The sequence below is a fragment of the Peromyscus leucopus genome, chromosome 23 (genome assembly GCF_004664715.2).
Source record: "Peromyscus leucopus breed LL Stock chromosome 23, UCI_PerLeu_2.1, whole genome shotgun sequence".
Taxonomy (NCBI): Eukaryota; Metazoa; Chordata; class Mammalia; order Rodentia; family Cricetidae; genus Peromyscus; species Peromyscus leucopus.
The window spans coordinates 1,750,402-1,770,447 of NC_051082.1; the positions used below are offsets into that span (position 1 = coordinate 1,750,402).

Genomic DNA, 20,046 nt, shown 5'->3' on the forward strand with positions numbered 1-20,046 from the left:
ATGCGTAATTTAGCAAACGCTAGACAGACTTGGGCGATAAACACTTTCTTTTGTGGGGGGAAAAGGCATTTTTATACACCATGCTTAATTTTATTTAGATTTAATAGCGATATCAGGGCACTTCAACGAAAGTTTTTTTTTTTTTTTTTCCTTTTCCCCCTCCTCTTTTAAGAATCCTGGCCTGCCAGCAAAATTGCCTCGCTTTATTTCATGGCAAGGAAAATTAAAGGCCTTTCTGCCCCTCCTCCCCTACTTACGCTTTGAGAGGAAAACACGCACACGCGTGCTGGCGCGAGGGTGCGCGCGCGTCCACATAATAAACACCTCCACCTCCCATCACCTCCAACTTCCAACTTTTAATTGCAAGACAGATTTCAGCCTCCGTGAGGATTAGGAAGATTTAAACATTTTAACTAACATTATTGGGATAAATATTTCATAGGAAACAGGGCAGATATTAAATTATTCCTATTGATTTTAGTATCACAATCCAATTCCGTCCCTTGACCTCTTCAGTTTAATTGATCTCTTAAGGAGTCCGACTTCGCGCCCTCCAGGGCCTGGGCCTGTGCGCCTGTGGCCGCCGCAAGGTGTCGGCCCCCCCTGTGTGCGCTCTGCGCGTCGCTCCTTCTCCGGGTTCCGCATTGTTTCGCTTCGCTGCTCCCGCGCCGGGCTCACCCAAAGTGTCCTCAGAAAGCGGCCGAATGTGCGTGGCTTCTTCCCGGTGGAACCAGAGGCAGAGAACCGGAAGCCGCAGACGGTGGGAGACTCGGGAAGGAGCAAACCAGTCCCGGCTCCGGGAAGCAACCTTACTTCGTGTTTCCCCCTCGGCGATCACATCGAGAACTTCCCAGGGCCGGCTCCCTGGGGCGCCGCCCCGGGCTGCAGCACAGGCGACACTTAGCGACTTTCCCTGGCGAGTCCCGGGGCTCTGCCAGGCGACCCCATTGTCTGTGCGCCCCGCACAGCTCGCCGCCCACCTCCCCGCCCCCTGCCCACCCGGCAGGTCGCGCTGGCTCCAGTTGGGGGTGGGGAGTTGGGAACAGTGTGAATGGGAAGGGGCGGACAAAGCCCGGCTCCCGCCGTAGCCCTCTGCTCGCGTCCTCCCCAGCCGGGGGCACTCAGGGCGCACCCCCATCGCCGTAGGCTGGACCCGGAGTAGCGCGGGTCGGTGGCCAGGCCTGCGCAGCCCGGACCCGGGACCACCTTAAGAGCGAGCCCCGCCCCCGGGCCCGCTCGGGCGGCGCTGATTGGTGCAGAGGTAATGGCTGGAATGGATTGCTGAAACGCAAAACTTGTTGCTGCTTCTCCCGGCGCCGGCTAGAGGCAGACGCGGAGCGGGAGCCCGGACCTCGCAACGCCCCGCCCGCCCCGCGCGCCCAGCTCGCCCGCGCGGCCCCTTCCCGGGTCCGAGGGGACCCGCGGAGCGCGGAGGCGGGAACCGCAGCCTCGGAACCACCGGCCCCACGCCTCCCCGCCCGCCCGCGCGCGGCCTGAGACGCCCGCGAACTCGCGCGGCGACTGGCGGACGAGCCCGAGCCGCGGAGCCGCGCGTCTCCCGCAGCCTGCGCTCCCGCTCCGGCGCCCGCATCTCCTGCTGCGGGGCCAGCACCGGCGATGAGGAGCGGAGCCGCCTGTCTTCCGAGCCGCTGAAGCATTCGCCGCCGATCGCCCGGAGGTGCGGGAGCCCGTGCGACCCGGGCGCGGGGACTCGGGGCAGGGGAGGGACCAAAGGGCTCCCCTACGGCCCCAGCCGCCGCGTCGCGGACTCCAGAAGGTGATCATTCCGCTCTCCCGCCCCTTTCCCTCCCCCGACTTAACTTTTTGTCTCAGCTCGTCGGCCGCCAGGTCTCCTTTCCGCATACCCACCCGCGGCCGTGCCATCCGCCCGGGGCATGGGCCCCCCGACCAGGCTCCAGGAGGCGCCGCGGCCTCACAAGACGTGAGAGGCCCGCTTGGGTAGATCCCGAGGTTCCGGGAGAGCAGCGGAGAGCTCCCAGCCAGCGCCCGCGCGCCTGGCCCGGTGGCGGTGAGCGCTGCGCCCCGCGCGCGGTGCAGAACGTCCCGGAGCGCCGGAGCCGCGGCTGAAGCGAGTAGCTGGCCCGAGGCGCGCGGCGGAGCAGGCTGTCATGCCCTATTGATCCCCCCGCCCCCCGCCAAGTATGTTTGGGCTGGACCAGTTCGAGCCCCAGATCAACAGCCGGCACGCTGGCCAGGGCGAGGGGAACTTTAACGAAGCCGGACTGAACATGAACGCCCACTTTAAGGCTCCTGCTTTCCACGCCGGCCCCCCTCCTGGCCCTGTGGACCCTGCCATAAGCGCTCTGGGTGAACCCCCGATCTTGGGTTTGAACATGGAGCCCTACGGCTTCCACGCGCGCGGCCACTCCGAGCTGCACGCAGGGGGGCTGCAGGCGCAGCCTGTGCATGGCTTCTTCGGTGGCCAGCAGCCTCACCATAGCCACCCCGGAGGCCACCACCCGCACCAGCATCACCCCCACTTCGGGGGCAACTTCGGTGGTCCGGACCCAGGTGCCTCGTGTCTGCACGGGGGCCGGCTGCTTGGCTACGGAGGTGCAGCGGGCGGCCTGGGCAGCCAGCCGCCCTTCGCAGAGAGTTATGAGCACATGGCGGAGAGCCAGGGGCCGGAGGGCTTCGGCCCGCAGCGACCAGGAAACCTCCCGGACTTCCACAGTTCGGGCACCTCGGGCCACGCCGTGCCTGCCCCGTGCCTGCCGCTGGACCAGAGCCCTAACCGGGCTGCCTCTTTCCACGGCCTGCCCGCCTCCAGCGGCTCGGAGTCTCACAGTCTGGAGCCCCGGAGGGTGACGAACCAAGGAGCTGTAGATTCGCTGGAATACAATTACCCGGGCGAGCCGCCCTCAGGACATTTTGACATGTTTTCGCCCTCTGACTCCGAAGGGCAGCTGCCACATTATGCTGCGGGTCGCCAGGTTCCCGGGGGCGCTTTCCCGGGTGCTTCAACCTTGCCCAGGGCCGCAGGCATGGTGGGTTTGTCCAAAATGCACGGCCAGCCACCGCAGGCCTCCGCCACAACAGCAGCAACCTCAGCACGGAGTATTCTTCGAGAGGTTTGGCGGGGCCCGGAAGATGCCTGTGGGTCTGGAGCCTACGGTGGGCTCCCGGCACCCGTTAATGCAGCCTCCCCAGCAGGCCCCACCACCCCCGCAGCCGCCGCAGCCCCCGCAGCAGCAGCAGCCGCCGCCGCCACCACCCGGGCTTCTGGTCCGACAGAATTCTTGCCCTCCTGCTCTCCCGCGGCCCCAGCAGGGCGAAGCTGGCACACCCAGCGGCGGCCTGCAGGACGGGGGCCCCATGCTGCCCAGCCAGCACGCGCAGTTCGAGTACCCCATCCACCGGCTAGAGAACCGGAGCATGCACCCGTATTCTGAGCCCGTTTTCAGCATGCAGCATCCCCCTCCTCAGCAGGCGCCCAACCAGAGGCTGCAGCATTTCGACGCGCCCCCCTACATGAACGTGGCCAAGAGGCCGCGCTTTGACTTCCCGGGCAGCGCAGGCGTGGACCGTTGTGCCTCGTGGAATGGCAGCATGCATAACGGCGCCCTGGACAACCAACTCTCCCCCTCTGCCTACCCAGGCCTTCCAGGCGAGTTCACACCGCCTGTGCCGGACAGCTTCCCCTCGGGACCGCCCTTGCAGCACCCAGGTCCCGACCACCAGTCTCTGCAGCAGCAGCAGCAGCAGCAACAAGCAGCAGCAGCAGCAGCAGCAACAACAGCAGCAGCAGCAGCAACAGCAACGCCAGAACGCGGCCCTCATAATTAAACAGATGGCGTCTCGGAACCAGCAGCAGCGGTTGCGACAGCCCAGCCTAGCCCAGCTGGGCCATCCTGGGGACGTGGGACAGGGCGGCCTGGTCCACGGAGGTTCGGTGAGCGGCTTGGCTCAGACGAACTTTGAACGCGAGGGCAGCGGCGCGGGTGCGGGGCGCCTGGGCGGCTTCGAGCAGCAGGCGCCCCACCTAGCGCAGGAGAGCGCGTGGTTCCCGGGTCCACACCCGCCCGGAGACCTGCTGCCCCGGAGGATGGGCGGCGCGGGGTTGCCGGCAGACTGCGGCCCGCACGACCCTGGCCTGGCACCTCCCCCTGCTCCGGGTGGCTCAGGGGTGCTATTTCGAGGCTCTCTGCAGGAGCCTCTGAGGATGCCGGGGGAAGGCCACGTGCCAGCGCTGGCTTCGCCGGGGTTGCAGTTTGGGGGCAGCTTGGCTAGCCTAGGCCAGTTGCAGTCGCCTGGGGCCGGTGTGGGACTGCCCAACGCTCCATCGGAGCGGCGGCCCCAGCCTCCGGACTTCCCTGCGCCAGCTCTCGGGGGCCAGCCCGGCTTTCCATTTGGCTCAGGGAGCCGGCAGGCCACGCCGCACAGCGCCCCAGGCGTGAACTCGCCCCCGAGCGCGGGCGCGGGCAGCGGCAGCTCCGGCGCTGGCGGGGGAGCTTACCCGCCGCAGCCGGATTTCCAGCCCAGCCAGCGCAACTCGGCCAGTAAACTGGGCGCGCTGTCGTTGGGGTCCTTCAACAAGCCCAGCTCCAAGGACAACCTGTTCGGCCAGAGCTGCCTGGCTGCGCTCTCCACCGCTTGCCAGAACATGATCGCCAGCCTGGGTGCTCCCAACCTCAACGTGACTTTCAACAAGAAGAACCCACCCGAGGGGAAGAGGAAACTGAGCCAGAACGAGCCCGACAGCGCGGCCGCAGCCGGCAACCCGGGCTCGGATTACTTCCCTGGAGGGACCACTGGGGCCCCTGGACCCGGAGGCCCTTCCGGGGCCAGTGGTGGCGGCTCTAAATCCTCAGGACCGCCCAACCCACCCATCCAGGGGGATGGCACCAGTCTCTCCCCCAACTATACCCTGGAGTCAACATCGGGGAACGATGGCAAGCCTGTCCCAGGGGGCGGTGGCCGGGGAAGGGGACGCAGAAAAAGGGACAGCGGTCACGTGAGCCCCGGGAACTTCTTCGACAAGTACTCGGCGGCGGCGGCGGTTCCTGACAGTGGGGGAGCACCAGGGCTGAGCCCCGGGCAGCAGCAGGTTCCCAGCTCGGCGGCGGCGGCTGCTGCTGCGGGGAGCTCCGTGAACGAGGCCCGCGGGCCCACGCCCCACGAGAAGGCCCTCACGTCGCCGTCGTGGGGAAAGGGAGCCGAGCTGCTCCTCGGGGACCAGCCGGACCTCATGGCGTCCCTGGACAGCACAGCCAAATCGGACGGCAGTTCCCCGCACGTGGGCGAGTTCGCCTCCGATGAGGTGAGCACGAGTTACGCCAACGAGGACGAAGTGTCCTCCAGTTCCGACAACCCCGCCGCCCTGGCCAAAGCCAGCCGCAGCCCCCTGGTCACCAGCTCACCCAAACTCCCTCCCCGAGGAGGGGTGGGGGCCGGGGAACACGCGCCGAAGGCTGCCGCCGCCGCCCTCGGCCTGGGCATCCTGTCTACCTCTACCTCGACCCCTGACAGCTACGGTGGGGCCGTGGGCACCGGCCACCCCAGCACCCCAGGCCTGGAGCAGGTCCGGACCCCGACGAGCAGCAGCAATGGCGGCGGCGGCGGCGGCGCGCCGCCCCCCGACGAGATCCATCCCCTGGAGATCCTCCAGGCCCAGATCCAGCTGCAGAGGCAGCAGTTCAGCATCTCGGAGGACCAGCCCCCCCTGGGGCTCAAGGGCGCCAAAAAGGCCGAGTGTGCCGTCGGGGCCTCGGGAGCCCAGAACGGGGACAGCAGCGACCTGGGCAGCTGCTGCTCCGAGGCGGTCAAGAGCGCCATGAGCACCATCGACCTGGACTCCCTGATGGCAGAGCACAGCACCACCTGGTACATGCCTCCCGACAAGGCCCTGGTGGACGGTGGCGACGAGGACAAGACGACTCTGGCGCCCTGGGAGAAGGCCAAGCCCCAGAACCCCAACAACAAAGAAGGTATATGTACCCGCCTTCCTTGTTTTCTGGGGCCGGCCCTAGCGTGGGCCGGCCGCCTGCTCCGTCTCCACAGACCCAGGCACCCCTCTGGCTGCACCCTGCTGGGCTGTCAGGTAGATTTCGGTTTTCCTGGTGATTTCCCCTCTGGAGGAGGATCATCTGTAGTTACGCCTTCTAACCTCCCGATTTTAGCCGAGTTTTTCGGGGTGCAGGCCTTGGCGAAGCTGCCCTTCCCATTTCTCACTAAGACTCCTGCTGCCCCCAGGGTTCAGCCCTGCTGCTTAGGTGCTCTGGGTCCCCTCCCCGGCAGGACACCTGGCTACACCGCCCCCCCCTTTCCTCCGTAGCCCTCCGCCCGAGTTGGCTTAGGTGGCAATACTTTTTCAAAGTCCCCGCCCTGGTGTAGGCAGCGTCACCCAGAGGCCAGGCCTCATTGGACATTTGTTTTTTTTTTTTTTTAGAGGGAATAGCTTTCACCTGGGGACCCGCCAGGGTTGGAGGCAACCGCCACCATCCCAGGTGTGTCTCTGCTTGGCACCGGGCAGGAGGGCTGGGGCTGGCTTCCTCCTGGCAGTAGTGACCGCATCATTCCTTCAGGACGTCATTTGTGTTTGGGGATGTGATGGTTTGTTCCTAACACACAAAGGACCTTCGTTTGTCAATATCTCGCTTGGCGTTGGTGACAGATGTCCGGTCTCAGGTCTGTCTCTTGCACTCTGAGCACCCCACCCCTTCCCCACCAGGCCTGGAGGCCTGTGAGGTGGGAGGGCAGAGCCAGTAGAAAGTCCAAGGGCCCTTAAATCTAAGGATGAGCAGGCTACAGTAAGTTTACATTTTATAGGACGGGGCTTTTTTTTTCCTTCCCTTTTTCTTTACAGAAACACAGCTGGTAGCTTTTGAAAATTGGTAACATCGTTTCGCCTCCTTTCCCCACAGTGCTTCTAAGTCCGAGGTGGCATCACTGGGTTTTGCTGAACAGAATATTACCACGGTGCCCGTGGCATGGCTGGCAATTTTAAGCCTGTCTTTAAAAAAAAAAAAATGTACCCTTGGTTGCTAGCCTCCTTTTCAGCTCTCTGCTGAACCCTCCCACAGCCTCCTGCGTCTTAAGTATGGATCCGGGAGGGTAGGTTTTAAGAAAATATGACAGGCCCCCTTCGGGAGGAGGAGGGTGGGAGCTGAGGGGGTGCTGGAACTCTGTCTGGGTAGTCTTCCTTAGGTTTCTGGTTCACGAGTGTGGTCTGGCTGCTTTTCTCTTTGTTCCTTGTTACTGCCCGGCCTGGGATGCCCAGACGCACGCTCTCATTTGAAGCCGGGTGTTTAGCATGCGCGGCAGACACCGGGCCGGCATCAGCATTCTACAGACTCCTCCCGGGCAAGGCCAGAAATTGGTTAGTTTGGGACCCTCAGCTCCCCTCGGCTCGGGCTTTTAAAATGCAGTTGGACACAGTTTCCTGCTGCCCCCTTATTTTCTTGTATATAACATCCTGATCTAGCCGATCAATAGTCCGTCAGCACAGAACTTAGTGCTATCACTTCTCTTGGTCCAGCACGGCTCCCCCTCTGCCCCCACCCCAGTAATTAAAAACATATTGGTCAGAATGGGGTGAGAAAAGTTTTTAAAAATTAGAGAGCTAATAAAGAAAACCGGTTAGTATTTCTCCTTCCAGTCTTTAGAAGGACTCTATTAGATGGAGAAATATTGGAGTTTTAATGATTTTTTTTAAATGTATCTTCCCACCTCATGCTGAATGTGAGAGGTGCAGGCTGCATACAGAAATCTTTTTTTTTTTTTTTTTTTTTTTTTTAAATCTTGTTTCAATGTCCCGGTACCATCCATAGGTCAAATATGTACCAGTTGTTTTTGGGTTGATTTACCCTGTAAACTCGAGGAAAGCTCTCCTGTATGTGAGGAGACAGACTTCCTCGGGGCCCAAAGGGCTGGCTTTCTCCTGAGCCTGGTGGGGGATACCCACCTGACCCCCTTTGTCCTGCGCTCTGATATGGGAAGGACAGTCCCCTAGATAGCTTGAGGAAATGAGGCTTATGAATGTGCTGCTCGGGCTACGAGCTGGGGCTTCATAGGGACACTCCGGTCTCCCTTACTGGCAGTGAACAAGGATGATTAAACTTTTCATTATGATAACACCCCCACAATTCCATCTGTACAGGTTGTACAAATAAATACACACAGCTTTCTGTCAGCCTCTGAGAGCCCTGGCTGACAACCAGCGAAAGAGCCACTTTGAAATAAGTCAGAAAAAAAGGGAGGGGGGCAGTTATAGAAAAAAAAAAAGTCTATTTTCTTAAAAGTCCTGAGGTCCCATTAAGTGATGTGGAGATATCCAGTGAGGCTGATGGGCCTTGAACTTCCGGCCCAGAAAGTGTTTCCCTCCACCACCCTCTCAGGCAAAGGCCATTTCTGTAATGATATTTTATTTTGTCTCGCTGTAAAACATGCCAGTACTAATGTGATTAAATATTAACTCCGTTTCTGGAATTCTCTGCTCAGATGACAGACTACTAGTCAGTGTTTTACAAAGTGATCCCATGCTGGAAGGAGAAGTCTCGGGGACGTCACAAGTACGGAGCCGCGGGGATGTGCCTTGCTTGTTATTAGGGCTGTCGATGGTCCGTGGGAGGGGGAGAAGGTTGACGGGCCCATGGCAGTTCCTAAAAAGTCTAGGCCAAAGGTCATATGGTGATGAGGAGTGTGAGAAGCTTGCTTCTCTAGATGACATGGCCCTAACTTCTCAACCAGCCAGACAAATACCTTTTCATAAGCAAACTCCACTTCTCTGCCCACGATGCTTCCTGCACGAAGTTGGAGAACAGGGCAGGGTGAGCCGACCTGAGTGTGAGGTGGTTCAGACATCTGTTATGTCAGCGAGGATAACGTGGCTTTTAAGATTGTTGGCCAGACCTCTACCTGTGTGTAATAGGCATAGGGTAGATCTGGGGGAATTTCAAGGCACGCAGGGAGGAAAAATTATAGAAGGTAGTGGGTACCGACTTGGAAAAACCTGCTTTCTTTCGTCCTTTGCCCCACATGGTTTTCAGGACGGGAATTTTCCATGATCTTAGTCTGTTCTCGCCAAACTTCCTTCTTTATGCTGGTAGCCCTACAAATTGAACCCACTGGCTAGAGGGTCTTCCACAGACGGTGAGGTGGAGCTGGCCCTGTCTGTGCTTCCCACCCAGTCCTTGCCCCACCCGCCAACTTTGGAAGTCGTGTGTTTTACAGAGACTTGGGAGACATTTTTTGCAATTGCACGCTCCTCTGTATTCCTGTAGGAACTCAGGCAGGGCTGAGGAAGTACTAGGTAAGCCGGGAACGGGATGCTAGGTTTTGTTGGATGTAGGGCGGACTTGAGGAGGCAAGGCTTGTCCTGGCTAAGCCCTGGCTGATGGAGCCCTGGGTCCATCATGCCTGCACTAGAGAGAGAATTTTGAAGTCTCATCTGGACTTGCCCTGGGAAAGTAAGCCGGCACGGCGGTGGCCATTCTTCTACAACGTCACCCAGCACAGTTTGCACGCCTTCACGTGACTTCTGTGCCTTCAGAAGATGTAACCCCAAGCTCCTCAGGTGCTAATCAAGGGTACTGTAAGCGGATAGGGGCCCCCTTTGTGCGGCCCGTGCTCTGGCTGCCCACTCCCTGGCTAGTGAAGGGCATATAACTACTGTTCTTCCACGCTTGTTTAATATTTCATGGCTGTAATAAACCTGTCTTCCTTGCCCGCCTCCCAACATAAAACCCCAAGTAGCACACATCTGCAATTATACATTTCTACTAAATATTAATAAAGGACCACGGATTTTTAAGGGGCCGAAGCTCCGTGGAGTTGAGCTTGCCATGGTCTCTGCTCCTGCGTTTTTCTGTTGTTGTTTTTTAAATTTATTTTTTTATTTTAAGCACCAGTGCATTCCAGTAGGCACCGTTTACTTACAGTTACACACAACTCGTGCTGATGGAAAGGCCATTCCTCGTGATAGCCTTCTCTCACATAAATTCATTTCGATTTCTTGCGAGGCCCCTTCAGACCGGAAGTGAGAGGCTGTTGAAATGCACTCCTGTTTTATTGAGGGCTCTAGGAAAGGAGCGTGGGTGGCTTAATCTCATTTCTCTTTCTAGCAATGAAATTCTATGATTCCTGATATGATTTGGTTTGCCTGACAGAGGTATTTAAATTTCTACAAAGCATCTTAATCGGCCCTGAGAATACAGCTGCCCTCACCAACAAGCTACTTGATCCACTCTCCTGATATAAAATATGCATCTTTAATACCCCGTGCTGGAGGACCAGGTGAAATGAGAGGAGTGACATTCTCCTCTGGGCGGAAGGGCTGGCTGGAGGGGATCAGGGGCTCCTCAGCGCTGTGGAATCCAGCGAATCGCTAGTGGTCCGCTCCTCTCCACTCGAGTGACAATAACATTGGATTGTGTTCCTTGCCCAGGGAGCAATCTGCTTTGCCAAAACCATTTAGGAGATAAATACTGTCAGTTAGGAATACTGTATTTACCTCTGTTTGGCTAATTTTAGAGATGAAAAGCCTGCAGCTTTGTATAATGGGATCAAATGTCTGGGGAGTGTGTGGGGACACGCAGGCAACAGGAGAAACGGCCAACTCCTCCCTCGCCCAAGGGTCCTCAGCTAGTGTGTTAGCCCGTAACCAGCACGCCTGCCTGCTTTCCAGCCTATTTGACTAATTCTCTGTTTGTTCTTTGGCCAGGAAGAGCTGGAAGAGTCCACCTTCCTCACCTTCACTTAAGTTGGCGTCTGTCTGGTGAGGGTAGGTTTGTTAGGAAGCAGCTATTTTTAGGTGTGTCTTGGGTAGATAGATTTGAGTGTAGGATTTGATTGCGCGTGGCAGACATGCTGATAGATCCCTTAGCGTGTGATGGAGAGGAGTTTCCCTGGCCTCCTCATACACACGGAGACCAGATGAAGTAGTCTGGGGGCTTGCTGGAGAGAGTGGGGTTCAGTGTTCGGCCCAGTCTTGGGGGGCCTCTGTGCAGCGTCTGCCGATACCCTGATAGGCTCACGTCTGTCTATGTGTGCTTCCCTCAGATCTGTAGCAGCTTGTCTGCTGTCCCCAGTCTACTTTCCCAAAAGTGTGCTCATCTGCATCTCAGTGGCCACAGCTGACAGGTTCCGATTCCGTGAAGGGACTACATGGGCACAGATCTCAAAATCAATCGTGTCAGAAGCTCCTGATTACAACCCCCTCTGCCGCTGGTCTGTGGGTGGCCTTAGACCCGTGTATTTCAGCAATAGACACCTGCACCCTTTGCTGGGTTTTGTGTGTGAGCATGTGGTATGGGGAAGAGTCTTCCTAGATAAGTTCAACACGTCCGGTTTCTTGTGAGGGGAGGAATCTTTGAATCAGTGATGCCCGCCCCCCTTACCCAGTTGTGGGCACCATACACTGCTGGTTGTTTATGGGAATTCTTCTCCTTTATTGAAATCTTTTGGTACCAATGATGTGGCAGAGATGATGCCTGGCTTTCAAATTAGCCATGGTTCAGCCTGCAGGGACCCTCTGTCCAAAGGCACAGCAGTCCCTTCACATGCCCAACACTGAGCTGCTCTGGGGACTCGGAAGCCCAGAATGAGGCTCCAAGCACAGCTGCTGGGATCCTGACACATCTGTCTGGAGGGGTTGCCAGCCCAAGGTGGCCAGCATTTCCTGCCATCTTCCAAGAGCCTGCATGCAATACCCAGTCTCCTCTGGGACAACGGCCTGCGAGTCTCATTGCGGGACAATTGGTTGTTCTGTTGGGTATGAATGTCAGGACGCCTTGTGGGTGTGGCCTTCCCAGGGCCCACATTCTACAGGGATGTGCCCAGAAGTGGGGAGTGGAGTTGAGGTTTATTTTTTTGGATGAGGAACAGGTTTAAAAACTCATTTTCTTGTGACCAGAAGGAGCTGAGGCCTGCTGTATTTTTTTTTTTTTAAATCTGCATTTAAATCAGCAGGGTTGAGGTTTGGGAGGCCAGCTGAGTGCCTGTTATAGGCAGTGGTACCCTGCTGGAGCACCAGGTCCGGGAGGCACCACAGGTTCTCCTGAGTCTTGTAGCTGTTTCAAGTCGCCAGTCATTTCAGCTTCGACCTAGCAGTCTCACTGCAGACGCCCTTGAACCTACTGAGCAGGGCTCCATCCCAGCTCCAGCACCCAGGGCTGAGGGAGCTGGGTGGTCTGTATTACTGCTGTTCCCTTGCCGAGCGAGATCAGAGAGAGAGAGACCTTTATAGTGATCGTCTGCGAATCCTTCCACGATTTATATACATCATCCGAGGGACCCAAATGCCCTTTAAACTGAAGGCGATTGAATTGAACAGTTTTGGAGGTCTTAACACATTCCTACTCGCTTGCTGGCTCTCTCTGAATGTCCCGGAAGAGACATCTTACATGAAATGAACTGCTCTGAAAAAGACGGGTAAAAACACCCGGTCAGTTTAGCCCAATGTAGCCCGCATCCTTGGCGGCAGAAGTAGACTCTCACAGTCTTGCCTTACAGCGTCGGGGTTCGGCACCACATTCCCTCTAGCTTGTGGATCAGCTGTGTGACCGGAAAGCTCCGTCTTTCTTCCCATTTTTTGGCCCTTTCTGTGGAGAGTTCTGGGCTCTTCACAAAGACGCGTATCCCAGGGTTCAGATGGCCCCGACAGCCGCTGGTCCAGGGTTTGGGTCTCCTCTACCTGGGCTGGCATGTGCTCTGAGTGAGCTGAAGTGAGCTGGGAAAGCATGGTGGGGACATGTCACCTTCGAGGGTCTTCGGAAAGCTCAGTGCGTTCACTCAGAGGAGAACTGTGTTTCAGAACCTCTCTCACCCCCCCCCCCCCATCTCAAAGGCTTTGGAGGAATTGTGAACTGACTTTGGAGGTACTCCGGAGCCTCTCACTCTGGCCCCCTTTCCCTCAGCTGGCCTGCAACAACCCAGTGGCCCATCCCTGTGTTTGAGCTCCAGGATTTAAAATTACTTTTCCCTCTGTGGTGCTGATATGTATGTAAAGGGTCTTGGGGCAGAAAGGGTTTCTTTGACCCTAAGGCATGGGAAAGGTTTTTTTTTGTTGTTGTTGTTGTTTTGTTTGTCCCCCACCCCCCCCCCCGACAGGATGTTCTGGCTTTTCTGATGCCTTGGGCTTCACATAGAGTGACTGGGGCCATGAGTCTGTCTTGAAGTTGGGGACCCCAGCATACTTTGTCTAGCTCTCCAGGTTGTATTTGGGAGTTCTTGGAATGTGAGGTGACAGTTAATGAATTCCTCCATGCATGTGCTCATGTCACCCCCCCCAACACACACACACATACACACACACACACACACACACACACACACACACACTCCTTTAGTCATTCAGGGCACAGGGCATAGGACCTTTCTTAGTTACTGTCACGTCCTTGGATCTTGGAACACAGCATTGTTAAATGATTGACAGTGACCACCAGGAATAAGATACTTCTGACAATCTCTTAGATCAGCGGAGGTGGGTGAGGCTGCAGAGACCTCCGAGCAGCCTACAGAGGAAGCTAGGCTAGGCTGAGAATCTGCTGAGAGCTGATGGGTCCTTTCCTGCCTGAGAACTCTCAACTGTTTTAAGGCTTACCTGATGTGGGTGCCCCCCTGTCTCAGGAACCAGAAGGCAAAGAGGGAGAAAGAAACAGCCTTTCCCAATTTGGAAAACTGGGGTACAGCTTATTTTCTTAGGTGGGAGGAGTGGCTGCCATAGAGATGATGGGGGGTGTACCCTAAGAGTCCAGTGTTATTTACTGTATCTCAAGATTTAGATGTGGAAAAGAATTTCTAACAAGGAGTCATTTCTGCCTCCTGGACAAGGCAGGGACGTGGGGATTGCTTGGAGACTGACATGGCTATCTCAGATGACAGAGCCAAGCTTTCCCCACAGGGCCATAGGTGTAGGAGGACATAGATTCGGAGGGTCTTGCTTGGAAGGTCTGTTAGCAGTGAGCTGCCAAACCAGCACAGGGTGGTGATAACCGCAGACAGCCTTGGGTGGGTTGAGCCACAGAAATGTCTATCTAGCCAAGACTATGATGCAGTGAAATTTGAGGATGTGCTGGGGTCGTTCCATGAGCCGGGGACAATGGGGTGGGGGTGGGTTGTGCCTTTTCCCCTGGAGACCAAGTGAGCTGGTCTTGCCTTTTCCAATCCCCGTGGCAGGTCCATCACAGTTTGAGGAACCAGCACACCCTCACTGGCTTCCCACTCAGTAGATATTTTCATCCTTTTTCTGAATGGTAAGGCAAGAGGGAACTCAAATTAGTGACAGATTTAGCAGGAGGGACATTTCCTGACTTGGGGTAAGCCAGGTATAGGAAGGAGCCACGGCAGAGAGAGACATATGCTCGGCCTTTCAGGGACTAGGAACCGTCATGCCCTGGTGAAGGGCCTGGCTGGTTGGAACAAGTGGCCTTTCATCTCCGCAGCCGACTGTTGCTTAGCTGGCTAATGGCTGAGTCGAGAGAGGCTGGCATTTGGTTTTTCTGAAGGGGAGCGATTGATTGCATGATCCTTATGTTGTGACTATTTCTAAATGATCCAGGCTCTGGGCATCTTCCATGGGTTGTGTTTTGGGCACATATATGAGTTGTGTGTGTGTTGTATCTGTCTGTGTCCTTCTCAGCTCAGGCCTGAGAACTCTTACTAAGGAAATGAAAAGATAATTTTTGCCCCTCGAAGCTCAGACAAAGTTTTGGCCCCATTCAGTGTGAGGTAGAGGCTCACCGATGCTGTTGTGATCAGGTTTTGCTGAATTGACTATCTGCTGGGCCTCTGGGAAAGGGCTGGTGAATTTCCTTGTGTATTTCATTGTTTTGGCTCAGTTTAGTTAATAAGCATTTATTTTGTTTGATTTATGAGAAGCATTTGTGTGAGGTTTGATGTGTGTGTGTGTGTGTGTGTGTGTGTGTGTGTGTGTGTGTGTGTGTGTGTATGCATGCATGTATGCATTAATGGAGGAGACCAGTCACTGGTCACAGAAGAATACCTCCCATCCCTTCACAAGCTGGGAAGAGGGGATGAGTGGCCCTCAGCTGTGCCCTGTTGGAGAGAAGGTAGTTAGTTATTCAGTTGTTTCCGCTACCCAGGGCCTTGGAGGCAGCCATGGAGCCTGGCCCCTTCCAATGCTTCCATCCTGGGACCCTGGGAAGTTTTCTGAGCATTAATTCCTAAAAGACTGGGAGGCGGAAGACATGACCCTGAGCCGAGGCATCTCACGGTGCTTCGGGGCTCCCAGTATCACCCCGCTGCTGTGCCAAGCAGTGGGGATGGTGGCATGTGGGCCTCGGTGCGTGTGTGTAACTTCAGAAATGTGTGGGTCGATTTCCAAAGAAGGAAGGGAAACCATGCCGAGGCCTCGTAAGCCGGGAAGAGAGGGAAGATGGCAGACTGACCAGAGCCCTTCTGAACACTGACTCCACAGGACGCACATGTCATGCTGGTGGTGGGCGTTTCAGCTGCTGCCCCTCTCTTTGTCCTCAGGCTCCCCGAGACCCGCCCGTCTCTAAGGTGGTGTTTGAAAACTTCACACTTTAAAAGCGACTGCCACTGTGAAGCCAGGTTAGGCGATGGCAATTCTTGAGCCAACATCTTCCTGAGCCCCCGCCCCCCAGGTCCCCGCTTGCGTTGACTCTCACCCGTCCTTTTCCTCCAAGGCCTCTTCTTTGCACGGCCAGGCCCAGCCTGAGTGTTCTTGGCGCTGTGCCAGCCTTCAGTGAACTCGAGGCTCTGAGAAAGCGAGCATTTGGAATGATGAGGACACGATTTCTTTTTTATGTGGGTCTGTTAAAATCTAATGGGCATTGGTGTCTGGCTTTAAATTTGGAGAGGGTCTTTATCTAACCCTTAAAACCAGAGTCATTTCCTGTGATTACAGTGCCCATCTCCCTTGTCTGGGGCGCTGTGTCAGGGTGGGGGGGCACACCTGTTACCTTTCTCAAATGTGATTACGACATTTTAAGCTCCTGGTTGGTAGTAAGAATTTATGGGCCAGGTCTGGCCAGAAGACAGCAGCCAGAGGTGCGGCCACGAAGGAGCCCCACGCCCAGCTCCTGCCACGGCCTCACGTCTCTTTAATGAATTAATCGAGCTCCCCACACTTGGTATTCAGTAGTTATTTTGGGAATCCAAGGGAGAAAGAGCTGGAAGATTAAAAAGAAGTGGGAGAAGGAGGAGAAGGACGAGAAGAAAAAGAAGAGGAAGAGGAAGAAGGAGGAGAAGGAGAAGAAGTAGTATTTGAGAAAAAGAAAAGAAAAAGTGTTGCTTTTGAAGTTTGAGTTGGCTTGAATGAGATGCTGTGGAGACTGTGTGGACAGGCCGGGGCCGCGAGGCCCAGGCTGGCCCCACCGATCCCACTTCTCTGAGTGGAGTGTTCTCGGTGGTTCAGAGCAGCCCGGTACCTCGGTGAGGCATTAGGTAGTGCTGTTTGCACACCCTCGCCTTCCAAATCTAGAGAAATGTGGTTTTAATGGGAGACGGCAGTGTTACCATCTTGCTGTTTGCTCAGCGTTTAAAAATAGTTTGTTTTGATGTTCTGAATTTCATCCTATCCTTATTTGCTTGTTTGATGGAGACGTGCGTTCTGTGGTGCATCGCGTACAGACAGGGAGTGGTTGCGTGGTTAGAACCACACAACCAAGAAGCGGTGGTGATTTGGCACGGCCCCTGGTGACAGAGAGCCAGGACATTTGCTTTTGGCTGAAACTATCTCCTCTCTTCCTCGGCACCCTCTCCTCTGCTCAGCAGCATTTTGTTTCTTCCTTTAAAAGGACTTGGGGCCCGTTTTGCCCAGTCCCCCTCTGAATAGCATTTCAGGGGTTAGAGTAAATGTGTTTGAGGGTGATCTCAGCTCTCAGCCTGGGTGTCCCGGCACTAATGGTGAGCAGGGCCTATTATAGAGAAGCGGAGTACATTGTAAATGGCTTATGCAGAAAAACCATTTAGATAAAAATGCAATTTTCCCTTCTGCATGGAGTACTAAGAATTAATAGCACATTCCTTCTAAATGGGTATTTTCATATTATATTTTTCCCCCTAATGAAATTCTTTTCCCAAACAGGAGCAAGTTTCATTTTGAACTTGGGGGTAGAACGGACATGTTCATCGGTAGCAGGCAGATACGGTACCCCAGTCCTTCCCTGCTGGGGAGCCTGGGGAATGACTGTGCCTGTGTAGGCTGAGACAGGTAGCAGAGACTGCATCTGCCCGTCTGTTTCCTTCCTTTTTGCTGCTGTAGGCCTGGGGTGTTGGGTGGTTTCTGTGCATAAAGCATTAGCCCTAAAGCCTGAGTTCTGGAGGCTGAGCTCTGGCCTGGCCCTTGAGAGTGGCCTCACCCGCCAACGCGCCCCTCCCATCACCCCCCAATCCCCCTGCCCGCCCCACCCCCAGCTCGGGGAGTTCCCATGATTCTTTTTGATTGTGTTTGCCTGCCTGCAGGGCAGGCCTGCTCCTTCCTAGGTGACAGCTGGGAAGGGGACTGTTTTGTCCTGAGTACCCAGCAAGGAGCTGCTCTGGGGGCCAGGTCTAGCAGCGCCTGCCTGAATGACTGATCTGGGCAGGGGATCGGGTACAGGGTAGGCGACTTACAGGACAAGTGTTGCGAGCTTGTCACAGGCTTCCCTAGAATTGGTTCCTGGGCTTGCCTTGTTCAGGTGATCCTGTTGGGAGGTATTGCTGCTACTGAAGAGTGCACCTCTGTAAACCAAAAGTTCTAATGTGGGAGAAACTTAGTCCTGTCTTTAATGTCCCTGTCCTAAGACATTTCCCCCGCTGAGAGAACTGCCCAGAGAGGGCAGGCAACTCAGCCAAGGTCACACAGCATAGCTCCCAGTGGGTTTTTCTTTTTCACTGGGGAGCTAGGCTTTCTCTTATCCAGCTAAATGTTGTACAGCCCAAAGCCAGGTTTCAAACTAGAAATTTCCAAACCTTTCTAGACTGCCCCAGGACACCCTCTTGGGAGGGCGGGGGAGAGGGGGTAGGCATTCAGCATTTCCTGCCCTTGCGATGGGTCTGGATCCTGGGGAAGCCGTGGGATACCTCATCCTCCCAGATGAGAGACTGTGCCTCAGGCCTGGATCTCTGGCTTTTCTGAGCCATGTGATCTCAGACATTCAGTTCCTCGCTCCCTGACTGGCATCTTTGACACAGAGAAAAAGGAGAAAAGGAGTATTACCCCACAGAAATCCTGTGGAAACCATATAGTGTGATGGGGACAGGTGGTGGGATAATGTAGAAGCAGAGGCTGAGTTCAAAGCCCAGCAACTCTCCTTCCTGTCGGTATGCCCTTGGGCAGGTTACTCAGCCTCTCTGTGCTTCTGTTTTCTTGTTGGTGAAGAGGCTAATAATAGTTCTCCCTCAATGAGCGGCAATCGGGAGCCGTCCACACAGCGCCAGCCTTTACTGACGGCCAGCTCGGCTCGCCGCTTCCCGTTTCAGACCTTCAGAGAGATGTAAGACAAACACAGAGCGTTGCTTTGACTGTTTGTCCCATCTGAGGGTTGGGGAAACTGAGGCAGCAATAATTCATCCTCGCCGTCAGGCTGGAGGGTGGGAGGTAAGCCCTGGACAGACCCTCTCGTTCGAGGCTGTTGGACAGACCTCATGCCGGCATCGGCGGGCTGGCGGCCGCTATCAGGGACTGTCAAGCACTGTTGGTCGCCGCCAGCTGGGAGCATGGAGGTGTTTTTCTTCCTTCTGACAGCAATACCCGGCTGGGAAGCCATCCCTGGTGTGCATAATGGTCACCCTTCCTGTTGGAGGAATTCATGAGCTACCCCCGACCCTAAGCCTCCCAGTTCTGGGCAAGGATCCAGAGCCAGCCATAAACAGTCTGGGAGCTGACAGTACACCCTCAAAGCCCCGGTGTCTAGCACCTCAGGTGGCCCTCGGCAACCTGCAGAACTGGGGCTGAGCAGAGAGAGTGACCTGGGGGCAGAGTGTTGACAGACGGTGAGGTCTCTGCTCCTGTTGGGATCAGGGTGTTAGGAGTTGGATTTCCCCTGTGCTGTGTGGCTTTGGGTGGGAACAGCGCCTCTCTGAGCATTGGTTCCTTCCCCTGTAGACAGGCATAGTCCTGTGATCCTCTCAAAGGTGGGTGTGGGCTGAGTCGCAGAGAGGTGGCGGGGAGCTTGGGGTGCTGAATTTAGAGGGATGGTTCTCTGACCCCCCCAACCCAGTTATGCCTCTCTCTCTCTGATCTTCAGCGTTTGTGGCTGCAGACGGGGCTGTAGGGGTGGTCTCACCCAGGGTGACGCCCCCCAGGGGAGTTTTAGGAGCATCTAGATTCAGCTCTGGTTGTCACACCGAGTCCGGCTTCTCTTGGAGTCTAATGGTCAGGGGACTGGCAGGCTGTTGTTAAACATGAGGTGTGGCCCCTTCCCCACAACAATAAAACCATCCAGCTCCACCCGTCAGTAGTGCCCAGGAAACCAAGAAATTCCTGGACAGCAGTGAGTGGCCTGGGGTTAGGATAAACCTCAGATCATTCAACAGGCACGCCCCCCCCCCCAAGCCCTCACCGTATGTCAGGCTGAGGGGAGCCGCAGGGACCAGAGCCCCACGCCGGTGCCATCTGCCTTCTAGGAGATAGACCACAGACAGCAATAACGACAGTGCCACAGGACGGGCCAGCCTGGGAATGAGGAGGGCACGTGCACAAATCTAGTCCGGGCTGCAGGGAGGTCTGCGGGAGATGTAGACACAACGCTGAGTTCTGGATGGTGGGGAAGAGTGAACCGTGGCATTGTGGGGGTAAAATCGAAGCTGCTGATGCCTGAGGCATACATGCTCTCTAGCTGGCGTTTCAGCCACAGAATTCCTGGATCTGTCACATGGACTCCTGTGTCTTGAAGTCGGTCATGTCTGATGGTGCAGGTTCAGGGCCATGATGGCAGCGTCCAGGGGATTTGTGGCCATGGTCAGGACAGCCATGTTTTCCTGCGAGCGTTGATGAGAGCTGGGGAGGTTTGGGGCTCTGGAAGGTGATGAGAGCCCATGTCGCCGTAGGGTTTCAGTTAACTGGGGTTTGTTTGAATTCAAGATGACCCAGAATGTCCTCCTCATCCCAAGCCAGGC

General features: G+C 56.0%; 1 protein-coding gene across 1 annotated transcript in view; it reads left to right on the top strand.

Annotated features, from left to right (window-relative positions):
* Positions 1-1,500: 1,500 nt before the first annotated feature.
* Mn1 (MN1 proto-oncogene, transcriptional regulator) overlaps positions 1,501-20,046 on the top strand; it is a 41,657-nt gene continuing 23,111 nt past the window's right edge. Inside the window, 3 exon segments of the mRNA XM_028859114.2 lie at positions 1,501-3,044; positions 3,046-3,731; positions 3,733-5,948. Coding sequence (XP_028714947.1) covers positions 2,163-3,044; positions 3,046-3,731; positions 3,733-5,948 — 3,784 coding nt within the window. The 5' untranslated portion in view covers positions 1,501-2,162.